General features: G+C 51.8%; 3 protein-coding genes across 3 annotated transcripts; 1 reads left to right on the forward strand and 2 right to left on the reverse strand.

The window, feature by feature from the left end:
* Nucleotides 1-599: 599 nt before the first annotated feature.
* KVR01_011847 (uncharacterized protein) lies at nucleotides 600-3011 on the reverse strand (the record flags this gene model as incomplete). Its single annotated transcript, XM_044786171.1, has 3 exons — nucleotides 600-648; nucleotides 1750-2049; nucleotides 2110-3011. 3 exons carry the CDS (start codon nucleotides 3009-3011, stop codon nucleotides 600-602), a joined length of 1251 nt encoding a protein of 416 aa, XP_044638928.1.
* A 1018-nt stretch (nucleotides 3012-4029) lies between these two features.
* Nucleotides 4030-9191, reverse strand: KVR01_012067 (uncharacterized protein; the record flags this gene model as incomplete). Its single annotated transcript, XM_044793159.1, has 11 exons — nucleotides 4030-4450; nucleotides 4561-5024; nucleotides 5080-5705; nucleotides 5775-6087; nucleotides 6139-6517; nucleotides 6578-7167; nucleotides 7235-7478; nucleotides 7553-7902; nucleotides 7960-8411; nucleotides 8473-8555; nucleotides 8626-9191. 11 exons carry the CDS (start codon nucleotides 9189-9191, stop codon nucleotides 4030-4032), a joined length of 4488 nt encoding a protein of 1495 aa, XP_044639148.1.
* A 626-nt stretch (nucleotides 9192-9817) lies between these two features.
* Nucleotides 9818-12785, forward strand: KVR01_011975 (uncharacterized protein). The gene is made up of 11 exons (XM_044786588.1): nucleotides 9818-9929; nucleotides 9996-10024; nucleotides 10077-10131; nucleotides 10191-10273; nucleotides 10333-10428; nucleotides 10489-10504; nucleotides 10556-10774; nucleotides 10881-11347; nucleotides 11432-11913; nucleotides 11979-12342; nucleotides 12418-12785. Exons 1-11 carry the CDS (start codon nucleotides 9854-9856, stop codon nucleotides 12571-12573), a joined length of 2043 nt encoding a protein of 680 aa, XP_044639056.1. The 5' UTR covers nucleotides 9818-9853; the 3' UTR covers nucleotides 12574-12785.
* The last annotated feature ends 5 nt before the right edge of the window (nucleotides 12786-12790 follow it).

Raw genomic sequence — 12790 nt, forward strand, 5'->3', positions numbered from 1 at the left:
TTCGAATCATTATCACCGAATTGATCACTCCATCCAAAAATCGGCTCTCTACTGCCTCTGAACAACTCTTCTTTTCCAATCTTGATATGCACGATGCGTCTTGCGGCCAGGAACTTGGATATGGTCAAGTTATCCAATCGCCAGTAGACTCGTCAGAGATGGCCGCGTGCTTTCTCTCTCGCGCCGCCAAAGACATTTTCCACGAGTGTTTAAAAATCAATTGATGCCGGAGCCTAGATGGACGAATTGTGGGAATCATCACCATCACCTCCTGTCTCGATGGCTTTCTCGATGGCTTTCTCGATGGCTGTCACGTGTGTTGCGGTCTTGTTTCCGACCAAGATCATCACCCGGCTTGGCCCTGTAGTAACCGCCCCCAAGTTTCTCGAGGAAAATGTCGCAGATCCCGAAGAATCCGTCGAATATGCCTCTGAAGGAATGGTGTCCAGACATCACTACCAGCAAAGCAATACAGTGGTTGGGAAAGGCTGGGAGGAGACGTTGCAATATTTGAATTTTCTGTCGGTGCTTCGAGTATGCCATCAGCAAAGCTCCGAATAATCCAGGGAGCCGATGGACTGCAGGGATAGAAATGAAGCTTACTGGGGCAGATTTCGGTGTGCAGAGCTTATCGTATACGGGCACTCACTCAAGTGCTATCACGAGACAGTCCTTGATAGGCAGGTATCGCGGAGTGTCCTTCCAATTCAAATAACTTTAAAAATCGAATAGTTGTGGCTTCGTTTTCACCCAGGGATCGGGGGCCTCCTGCTCTTGTTTTTTTTACAATATTTCCGTCATATTTATTGAGGATTTCCAAGGTACTAGTAGTCATCGCAGCTCATGCAACCGATAGGCTTGATGACGTGCGGATGACAATCACTGCCACACACAGTGTCTGGATTGGGAAGGATGGGCTGCAGATGACTCCCTGGAGGCAAAACATAGGGTCTTGGCTGGGGCGCAAAACTCATGCATATCCCTCTTCAAACCTGTTTTTCAATCAGAAACCTTTTTTTTTCAATGTGTTTCACGCGCTGTTCTTTGATTCTTTGCCCGAGCAAAGGTTGCAAAAGGAGAAAAGATCGGGGATTGGCACCCGCAAAAACGGAGGGTACACGGCCCACACAGGACAACGTCTAATAATCTCTTATGAGATAAACACCTAGGTAGAGTAGCATTGACCTGAGTCCTCAAATCTCGGACTCATCCTATGTCTTCTCTAGCTCAAATCACTATGCACCTAGGTAGGTAGTTAGCCTTACAGCCCGTGTGTGCCCTCTGTTTTTGTGGGTGCAAATCTCTGATCCCAATAAGAAACCTCTGGCATGTTCTCGAGTCTTGGCGGTTCAGTTCCATCAAAAGCACATAATTAGCTAACGAGGAGTGAGCATTTCAAAAGTGCATCTTGATACCGTGGAGCTGACAACGTTCAACATTGCTAGATGAGCACGCCAACATCAATATCGACCGGCTAATTTTTACATAGAACAGAAAGTTACGAGGACATAGTTCCTTGTAGTTTAATCTGCAGTCTCACACTCGAGGAGCCAAGAGATGCAAAGATAATATAAGACCATTCAAGCTGCCCGGTGACGTCTGCGACATTTGTGCGCCTTGGTTGGCTTCGCAGCCACACTCGAAGAGGTGGTCGCGGATGCCGAGACGGATATGCTAGACGAAGACACTGCAGCAGCAGCGTTGGCTGAGATGCCTTCGGTCGGCTTCACAACCGCTTTCACGTCAGACTCGTCCATGTGGTACAACAAAGAGCCCCATCCGAGGCCGTCATAATGTCCAGAACCCTCGCCGTAGGTCCCCGCACCCGGCTCGAAGCCACCATATCCATCCAGGGTGTAGTTGAGATACTTGGTGGTCCATGGTGCGTCCATTCCCTTAATCTGGACATAATGGCTATAGAGCAGCTCCCACGTGGGTCGGGTGGCGCCGCGCGAGGCTTCGCTGATCTGGTCCCAGAAGACGATGGAGTTGGTATAGTTGACAAAGGGGACGTCGTGGCCAAGATTGTAGCGGGCGAAGTACTCAGCTCTGATGCGCATGAGTCAGTTAACTTGGGTCTCGTGAAAACGGATGCAAAGGCACACTTACCCTTGGAGAATACGACTGTCGTTGTACGAGAACAGATCTTCTCCCTGGTTCCATGCCTGCTGCCCAATAACACCAAGCATCTGCTGGTCGAGCGCTGAGTGTCCCTGGTCACGACCAGACTCCTGCCCTTGTCCGAGGATCACCCCAGTGCCGGGCTCCTCCACCAGATTTGAGACGGCGAGGTTGATGCAGCCATTGCCTCCGCCATTCTTGAAATAGTCCACAACAAAGTCCCAGGTGGTTGTGTTCTCGGTCAGGACTGCGATTGCCATAGCCGAAGCCATGTTTCCGAGCTCCCAGTTTGCATGGAAATGCGTCCAAATGTGCTCGGCCGGGAGCTCGTGGTTGAGGAAGGCGATGTTCATGGGCAGGAAAATAGTATTGAGCATGTTGGTGACGGTGTCGAAGCCCTTGTCCATGAAGGGCTGGTAGTCTCGAAGGAGCTCGGCTGCGTTGGCCAGCTCGTGCCCCTGGAAGCCAGCACAGAGGTACGCGTCCATGTCGCCGCCGATGGCCGTCAGCTTCTCGCCCCAGGCGGTCAGGATAGAGGCCGCGGCATCAGCGTACGAGTCGTTGCCGCTGATTTTCCAGCGCAGCGCGAGCATAAAGGCGGCGGCGGCGTCGTGCCATAGGAGCTCGTTGTTCGCGTCATGCTCGCCGTCGGAGCCGCGGTAGATGGTCTCGACGGCGTTGTTGGTGTACTCAGCCTGGGCGTACTCTGAGCTGGTCAGCTTGTCCCAGCTGGCCAGCCAGGGGTCAAGCTTTGCCTCGACCTTGGCCTTGGCTCGGTCGATGTCGGAGGTGGTGACCAGCAGGCCTGGGTGGACGAATGCAGCCAAAGCCTCGGATGCATATCCCAGGACCACGAAAGAGGTCAGGAAAGACCTTTGAATGTTTACCATAGCGAGTGTGAAGATCCGTACAACGGATTGGAAAACAGAAAGACAGTAATAACGAATGTGTGAAAAGAAAGTGGGCCGTGCAGTTCTGCATCCAGGAGGACTGCGTCTACCAGCTGTAATAATAAGCACATTGTAGTCCGACCTTGGTCTCTCCTGATTATTTCCGATTCCAGGAATTCGGGCCCGGGATATTGGATCCACGCGGAGAAATTATTATCATAAAGTGCCGAGACAACACGGGTCAGCCATGGCCTGCCATGGTTAGTAGGACCGTCAATAGAATTGACAAGCATCTCACGGCGCCTGGGCGCTAGAACTGACGATTTACCTGTCAAATCATAGGCTGATACAATGACAGCGGTACGAACATGGGGTTTGAGCCCTTAATTTCAAAAAGCCCCCGCCTTGGGTCGCTAGCGGCCTGCGTTTAGCGCTACTGCAAGCACATTTACAGGGGAACACACAACGACCCCAGCACTCCAATTTCACTCGTGCTCCGAGTGCTCGGTACCAGGTAAGTGTTCATCAAGCGCCGGGCAGCGGAACCAAAGCCTGGAATTTTATCCCGTTCATGTATCTTTTGCTGTATATTCACATGGGAGCAGTACTGCATTACACATGGTCCACAGTTTTAATGTCGACTGATGATCTCCCACGGCGCTCCTATATCGGGACCGAGCTCACTGTCTCATTGTAGAGTTTGATGACGACGGGCATCATGGGACGCCCCTGGGTTGCCCAACTATGAAAATAGTGGCGGGAAGACTCGGAGTTTTCATAAAGATTGAAGAAGAAGAAGCGGGAATTAGAGATATTATCTGATCTCAGTCTAAATGACACGGTGATCCTATCAGAAGTCATTCCTGAGCATGAAAGGCTGCCGTACTACCTAGGTAGGGAATTTAGAATGACTGACGAGTGAGAAAAGCAGGTAAATCCAATAAGACACCTTTCCAAAATAATGAATGAAGAAAACACATGACAATAAAGTGAAATACAGCCCTAAGTGACACCTAGTTCATCGAAAACCAAGCATCTTTCTCCAATTACCTTTCTTGGGCACTCGTACAAGCCAGTACAGAAAGAATGCAGCGCAGATATTGAAAACAATGTATGCCCAAATGAGGCCGTAGTCACGGTACCTATGGCTGTAAAAGATATCGGTCGACGCCAGGAACTGATCCGTGCTGGCCATGGGGCAGTACTGGCAGTTGTCGGTCGCTAACGGGTTGTACACGGCGCCCACAGGGAAGGGCTCCAGGTATTCGGCGCAGGTCTGGTTGGCGCGCGGCTGGAAAACCAGAAGCTCCAGCTCGGAGCACCGCACGGCGTTCTGACCCACGCCCGTCGAGAGCATTACGGATACGATGTACGTGATGGGTGATACGCGGTACATGAAGATCCAGAAGCCAGGGAGTGCCGAGCGAGGGACCATAACGCTACCCAGTTTCAGTCAGCACTTTCTCTGCATTCTCACCTCTCCCCTCATTCTATTTCCTTCCAATCTGTGGGGAGGGGGGAAGATCCCCAGGGAGGTTAGTAAACTTACCCGCAAAAGATGAGCGATAGTGCGAACATGAGCAGGGATATGATGGCGCCCTCCTCGGCTGTATTAGCGCCAGCAATACACATGTCGGCGAATGTGGACTGGAAAACCATGAAGGTCCAGATGATCAGAAACATCAGACCACCGCGCTCGGTGACCGAGTCGGTTAATATCCCGTTGTTGTTCATACCAACCAGGTAATAGAACGGAAAGAAGATCAGAAGCGAGGCCAGGGTCGTCCACGGCAGCTCCACGACGATGTTGGACAGCATGAACACGTGCCAGGAATACATGCGGGACGCAGATTCGCGGCCCTCGTACTGCTGTCGTTGGATGATGAAATGCGGCATGGTCTGGTACACTAGGAAGGCGAAGATGACGAGGAGCATGAAGATGGAGAACATTTGGTTCTGAAGCCCAGACAGGGAGAGCTCCGCCTGGTAGAAAGATACACCAATGAACAGACTCTGTTCACACGTTAGTCTAACCGCTGTCATGTCGCGACTCATCGGGTGTACTCACCATGCCGCCGCAGAGGAACAATTTGGAGTACAGGTATGATGGGGTCCGCCAGTACTGTTGAAAGACCCTCTTTGTGCAGACAGCAAATTGAAGGTAAAAGGGTGTCGCGTAAGAAGACGACATATCGGACTCCTTCCCAGTGTTAGGCGTTAAATGCTGCCGTTGCTCGAGCTGCTTGAGCTCCTCTTGCACGATTTTGTATTCATTGCTGCACCGCCAGGTCTCGTACCAGTCTCGATCCGCCCGGGCACCCGGCGCAGCGCCGATGACCTTAAGCATCCACTCCGCCGGATTTTCGGCCGCACCACATGGGGCAGCTCCGTGCTTCTCGAAGTACTGGGTCAGCGTCTTACTATTCTCACCAATTTCGCCGAAGTAGACTGTTTGGCCACCTTTGGCAAGCAACAGGAGCCGGTCGAACTGCTGGAACAACATAGCTGAAGGTTGGTGAATGGTACACAGGATGGCCTGTCCGTGATCCGACAGCTTCTTCATTAAGAGGGCTATCGACCAAGACGTCTGACTGTCGAGGCCCGAGGTCGGCTCGTCCAGGAACAGAAGAAGGTCTGGTTTGGCTGCAAGCTCCACGCCGATAGTCAGCCGTTTCCGCTGCTCGGTATTCAAGCCTGCGATATCATGATACTCATTAGTCTGATCGGCCCAGGGGAATCGGGGCTCATTTCACTCCGACTCACCTTCGCCGGGAACACCGACCACGGCTTCTGCGTAGGCCTCCATGCCCAATAACCCAATGACTTCCTCGACGTAGGCATGCTTCTCTGCCACTGACGTCGTTGCGGGCTGCCTAAGTATCGCGCTGAATTGCAATGCTTCCCGGACTGTCGCGGTTTCGAGATGGATGTCCTGTTGCTGTACGTATCCAGTCTGTCGCTGAAATGATTTCTGTCGGAGCTGACCATTTACGAGCATGTCTCCGGTCACCACGCCCATCGTCACCCGGTCCGCTAGAACATTCAACAGTGTGGTTTTGCCAGCTCCAGAGGCACCCTGGCTTTGATCAGCATCGATGATTCACTGGAGGCGGCTGTGGGTACTGACCATCAAAGCCGTCAAAGTACCAGGCTTCACCCATCCGTCCACATGATCTAGAATCCTTCTTGGCTCCCCCTTGATGGAGATGTCGTAACAGACGTTGCTCCAGTGGAATATGGACTCAGACTTGTCTTTTTCACCCGCATACACAGCTGTTTTATACCCTGGTCCTCCGCTTTCCTCTGTCGCCCTGCCCTGAATATGGACGGGTCCAGCCGGTGTGGACTCCTCATCATCACTGACGTGCGACTTGGGCATTTTGGGGGTATGCCCCTGGCGAAACACCAGGATCTCACCTTTGCTGGGATCAAGTGACAGGTATTCGGCTGCAGCAATGTAGATGATCATGAAGAACACAACAAAACCGATCAGAATGCCGAGATTTCTGTTCCACAGGATTAGTCACCCGGTTAATGTCTTGGTTTCTGTTCGTCCTTACCTCCACAAGTGGGAGTGGTAATATCCATAGAGATTGTTGATATAGAAGTCACCGTCAATGTAGTCCTGGCCAGGGAGGGCTCCCGATGTCGCACAAGCCCTTTGTGCTGGAGAGGCATCCATATAGGGCGGGCCCATCGGAACAAATTGCGTGCAGGGAAATTTCCGGCCGGAGAACTCGTTCGCAACCAGGCTCTCGTATGCGTAGGCGATCGGGTCGATGTAATTGATCCAGCGAAGCCAGCCTTGCATGCTCCTTGTTGGGAGGACAAAGCCCGTGTATATAACAAGTCCAAGGATAAGCATGGCAGCTGGGGTCAGGGCCTGCTGGATGGACCGAGATCCCTGTGCGATGGTGCGGAAGATCATCGACATGGTGAATGTGCAGGTGAAGCTAAACAGGAAGAAGATGAAAAACGGCCCCGCCTCCCGGCGTAGGTTTGTCATGAAGTACAAAGGGACGTTGAAGCAGATGGCAGAGAGGATCTTGCTAGGAAGCTCGGTGATTATGGACGAGATGGCTTCGGAAAATGGGTGGTACAAGGCGTAGCGGTAATGTTTCTCCACGATTGGGCGCTGTACATAGAGCGAGAAAATCTACAGACGCGTTCAATGATGATTAGCAAGTAACACACAACAAAACGCCAATTGGTCCAGAACTTACCTCCAAGGCACAGCTCAAGGCATTGAACAGAATGGCGAAGTATAGCAGGATACATTTGCTGTTGAGCGTCTCGGCTGTGGGAGCAAGGTCATAGTAAATACTGCCAAGTGCAAGGGCGATAACAAGATTGGCTGAAACAGTGATGGTGAAGAAGACCATGTCGCCCCTGAGTCGCTGAAACCCGCGAGAAAGGCAAAGCTGGACTTGCATTGGGACTGAGATTGTGTAGGGCGACTTGTTTCTCCTTTCGGACAATTAGTATTGGTACGGTACTTCCACAAAATGCGGGGATGGCCTCCTGGGAGTTCTACCACTCACGTTAGCGAGGCTTGTCGAGACTTCTGGGCTGCCTTGAGATTTTCATGTTCCGGACCGTTGGTAGGAGATCTGCTCTCAAAAGTTGCAATATCGTTGATCAGCTGTAGCCGCTCTTGACTGAATTTCCACGCGGCGGCAAACTCATCAGGAGACTGCGGTACCGCCCTGACATTCTCCACGTCGGACCGAATTATGCGTTCCTCGGGGTTTGTCATCGAGGTGAGAAAGTCTGCTGTGGTCTGGCGATCGGGACAGTGATATCCCAAATCAATGAAATACTGCTTGGCTCTATCCTTGGGTCCGAAGTAGATCTGTCTTCCCTCGTACAAGACAGTGACTTTGTCGAATGTCTGCGAAACAGGTAAGTATGGTTGTCATGGCGATGTACAGAGGCTTGAAAGGCTCACATCGTATGCAGGCTGGGAGGCTTGGTACATGGCCACAATAGCAGTGGTTCCCATCAGCTCGCTCGATAGTCGGAGGGTCCTCGCAAACTCGAGAGCGGCTGCACTGTCAAGGCCTCTTGTGCTGTTGTCCCAACATTGAATGGAGCTTTGGCTCAGGATCATCTCGGCAATACTGACCCGCTTCCGCTCACCACCGCTCACGCCACGAACAAAATCATTGCCAACCCTTGTGTTGATCGTATGCGATATTCCAAACACGGCCATGACGGCATCCCTGACATGGCGAGCGTAATGTTCGCGACTAACACCAGGGAGCCGATTTTTGGGTGTCCTTCCCAAAGCGGCAAACATGAGTGTCTGACCTACAGTCAGCTGTGGAAAGTGGATGTCTGTCTCCGCCTGGTAGATGACCTCGCCGCGAAATCGGCTATGCATCACGTTCCAGGGCACCCCTATTCATTTGTTAGTCTACCATAATGTCACCTGGCCATGAGCATTGGATGCAGCGCTTACCTTGATAGCTAAGCATTGACCGGTCGTCGAGATGGAGACCCTGGACCTGGCCAGCAATTGTTTTGAGCATCGTGGATACACCACTAGACATCTCTCATCAGCCTAGTCCTGTCGGCCAGCCAGAAGTAAGAATGATCAAAAAGGCAAGCTAACCTTCCTGGACGACCGAGAACCAGGAGCATCTCTCCGCTATTCACCAAGCCGTCGAAGTCCCTGAGAATCTGAATCTTCTGCTTCCGACTCGAGATCCACTCTTTGGCAATGAGAGGCGCTCGCCAGAGCACGTTCATCATATTCTTCTGGTAGTCAGTATCACTTCCGAATCCGTGTACACCCAAATATCGCCATGAGACGCCGAGGGGCTGGCGAGGATACTGATCAGGGTTCTTCGAGAAGGCATGGAGGAGAGCTGATATCCATTTCCGGGGGTCAAATTCGGCTGAGTTGGGGTCCAGAGAAGGAACCGGGGAAAGAAAGGGATTGTCATGTTGAGTATCGGCCGATGTGGCCTGCGTTTGGCTGAAGGACCTGGCGAGTTCTGCAATGCGTTCATCACCTGCTCTTGACGAGACAGTGTAGACCTCGCGTGCATCTTCGTCGAGAGTATCCGAGTCTTCCGCTGCTGTCGAATTGGCTGGGAACTGATTCGCGGGCGTCCTGCTTGATGTACGGCTGGTAATCATTTCTTCGCCCCATTCTTTCTTGTCCCGATCTGACATTGTGACGAGCTGCAGTCAGATTCGCAGTAAAGGGAAAGTGATGGAGAAGGAAAACAGGAACGAGAAGATAGAAGGAGTGCCTTCACCTGCCGCAGCTTGCCATCTGGGGCCGATTCAAGCTGATGGGCAAGCCAGCAACACCTACTTATACCCTCTCTTTAACTTAGAAGATCCATGGCTTATCATAAATGTAGGAGGCTCTGCTAGAGCCGAACTCCTTTGCTGGGAGGCCGATTGTCACTTTCCGAAAGTTGTCTCCCGAGTCTCGGGGTGGAGCCCTCGGTGCTCTCGTGTACAACGTGCCGTGTGCGCAGACGTGCAGATGGAGTCCGCACTGCCGGGTGCGAAGAAGTACCAGTATCAATTACGCCCAATAAGACCCTGTCAGCAGCTGAAAATATTCTGGAATCCATACAGATCTACGGTAGAGACCCACTCAGCCCTGTCCGGGTTCTTTGCGAAGACCTTGACTTTTGTTCTGACATGTGGTATCTCGGAACCGACATGCCTAAAGGGGTTTAGCGATGGTGGAGTCGGTCAGGCTCGGTCCACGCAGTGACCGAAACTCTCGTTTAAGGGTGTCTCTTCCTCTTTTTTCTGACGGGGCTCCATCCCTTTTCCTATTAGTCGAGTGCTCCCATCGCTTCCGAGCTCCTACCGAGATGTCCGACACGCCAACTAGCCGTAGGTTTGCCAGGACCTGCGACGCCTGCAAGGCCCGCAAGGTTCGTTGCTCAGGTAAGCTCCCGTATCGACACCATGAGCGTGAGACGACAACATCTGAGCTGACTTTCTGCCGCGCAGGCTATCCTGGTCCCTGCCTGACTTGTATCGTAGGTCCTTGGAAGTGTCCCTGTCTACGCGGTATCCTGACACTTCAAACAGCGCCGGAAAGATACTTGCCACTTCAGCCCTGTGAGGCCTGCACGAAGGCACAATGGTAATTCCAATCACTCCAGTGCTTTATTGAATTACAAGCCGGTAATAATTCATATCTAGTCAACTTGGATATCACAGTTCACAACTCACAGAGCCCAGGGGCACATGGCCCACCAACAACAAGTGCATCCGCTGGTGGTCGAGTCAGTGTCAAGTCGATCAACCCGTGCTGGAAATAGTTGCTAAAACAATTCTTGAAAAGACCGTCGACAAATTACCAAGTCTATATGTCGACAAGCTTCTGGCTCAGGCTCGAACCAACGGTGGCTTGAATGACAGCAAGCCAATTGCCGTCCAGGTGCGTGTTGTCGGCGTTTCTACTGCTTCAATGTTGTCTTTTTTTTGTTGACATTACTAGGGAAATGAAATATTTGGCACGTTCAAGTCACACCCCCAGCCAAACTTGTTCTAACAATTCCCGGCAGTTGGCAATTACAGAATGACGTTCTTCTCTGATCACAAATTACTGCACTTGTCGAAGCAGTTACAGAACAGCAAAGTAGACGAGCTGCTGGGGCAGATAACATCCCTTGTCCAGTCTCGGTTACCACGTCATGACACGGCGTCTACTAAACCGTTGCAACTCGCTAGAGAGACCCGCGGTGTCGTACTCGGTGCCAGCGACACCAAACTCTATTTGGAGGGTGAGTTCTGGTGATTTCCAGGTGTTTCTGGTCCTACCCTATGCACTGATTTCTGGTCATCAGCTGTAGTTTCCAGAATCTTTGACACTTATTTCCTGCATTATAGCATATTTCACACGAGCTTATCCCCTCTTCCCATTCCTCGACAGGAAAGCCTTCGAGGCCGCCCTCTTGGGCCCGACATTTTTACAAGAGCTCAATCACAACAAAGCCTGGTTAGCTTTGTATAATGCTATTCTTGCCATAGGCTGTCAGCTCTATGGTGAAGGAAGCTATCAGCCTGGGAGGGGGAATTCATGGGCGTTGTTTTCCACGTCTATGGCCGTGTTTTCCGAACTGCTCAGCCTACCTGACTCTATCCTTGTGCTTCAAGCATTGACGGCAATGTCCATCTATTCCCTCTCAATTTCCTGCATGGCCATCGAGCACGTTGTCATCCAGGAAGCTGCCAGAAGAGCACAGAATCTCCGAAGCCACAAACTTCCAGAAAGCGATACCCTAAGCTACCAGAAGGCATTCTGGATCCTCTATTCGGTTGAGAAAATTTCCAGTTTCCACTTCGGGAGGTCTTCTGTGAGTCGTGAAAAGTTCCCCAAAAGCCTTCCCCCGCTGCATGCGTCAGAATAGGTAGCCCAAGAAGGTACTAATGGTCAGCAGGCGTTCGCCGATCATGATATATCGGTGCCAATACCGATAGTCCCTGAAGCAATATTTGGCGAGTATGATTGGCTGTTGGCAAACGCACGTTATTCACGACTACTGTCACGGGCGGCATCCTCTCTCTTCTGCGCCGGTGTGACGGGCAATACCGAGGAATATTTCCTAGAGGTCATCGACCAGCTTGAGCATGAGTTGGACAACTGGAGGATGACGACCCCGGTCAGTGGAGAGCCGAACGATACGTCCAGGATCAATCTTATCGAGTCCTCTTTACTCCGGACGGCTTCTGTCTGGACCCACCTAATGTACCACAGCTTGAGGTTGGCTCTTTGCCGCGCGAGGTTGCATCTGGCGGCGAAGACACGCGGGCTTGTGACCACGGCAAGTCAAGCCGAAAGCACGAGCATCATGTCCGAGGCCGCGAGGAATATACTCGAGTTGGCAGCTTTCATCGACGTGAGCCCTTCCACCCCATTTTGGTAAGCAAGCACTGTGACCCCACGCCTAACAAGGCTGCTCACATACTGACGGTTGTTGGTGCGAGGTTCGTTGCCGGGATCCCTGTGGCAGCACTACTGGTCGTGTTTGACGTGGTGATAAGCCATCCAAGACACCCGGAAACAAACACAAACCTGGCTCTACTGGATGTCGGGGGCGGACACTTCAGTAGGATCGAGTACGCGAGTGCTGGCTGGCTTCCGGGCTCTCTGCTAACCCAGTTCTCACAAATCGCTCGGGAGTATGTTAACAAGGGCAAGACAAATGACGGAAGTAGTGTACCACCTGGCGGGTCACAGAATGAGAGGGTCACATCCATTAGCTCTGGAAAAGAACCTCAACCGGCGGTGCACAGCGAGCTTGGAGCCACGGGCGGCCCTCCTTTGCAACCCGCATTTGACACAGTGCCAGTGAGTGAGAATAGCGTCTGCAGGCTGATACTAGTATGTGTTTGACGTTTTAGATGGCTAAGAATTCTCTCTTAGATTGCAAGTGGAGACCAGGAGCTGACATTGTCGGACATGTTGTATTGCCCCATGGGCGATGACCCTTCCCAGTTTAGCGATGGGCTTTTAACAGGCATGGACTTGATGGGGCTATTTCATTCATCCATTCCTTGGGACTATCGGATGGACCAGTAAGATGCCCTTCGTTTCTGGAGGTCAGCAATGAACGGGCAATCGCCAGGAAGACTGAAATCGACGACACGATCCCTCTTTCACATGATCTTTAATTCAGCAGCAGGCCGCCCATGCTGATGAGACCAGGAACTGTCTGTGATCTTGCTATCGACATTTTGTGCTGTGCCATATATCTAGTCATCAATCAACGCCGGTATTTATGCATGTTGAAACCACA

This window comes from Diaporthe batatas (genome assembly GCF_019321695.1).
Source record: "Diaporthe batatas strain CRI 302-4 chromosome Unknown Contig00017, whole genome shotgun sequence".
Taxonomy (NCBI): domain Eukaryota; kingdom Fungi; phylum Ascomycota; class Sordariomycetes; order Diaporthales; family Diaporthaceae; genus Diaporthe; species Diaporthe batatas.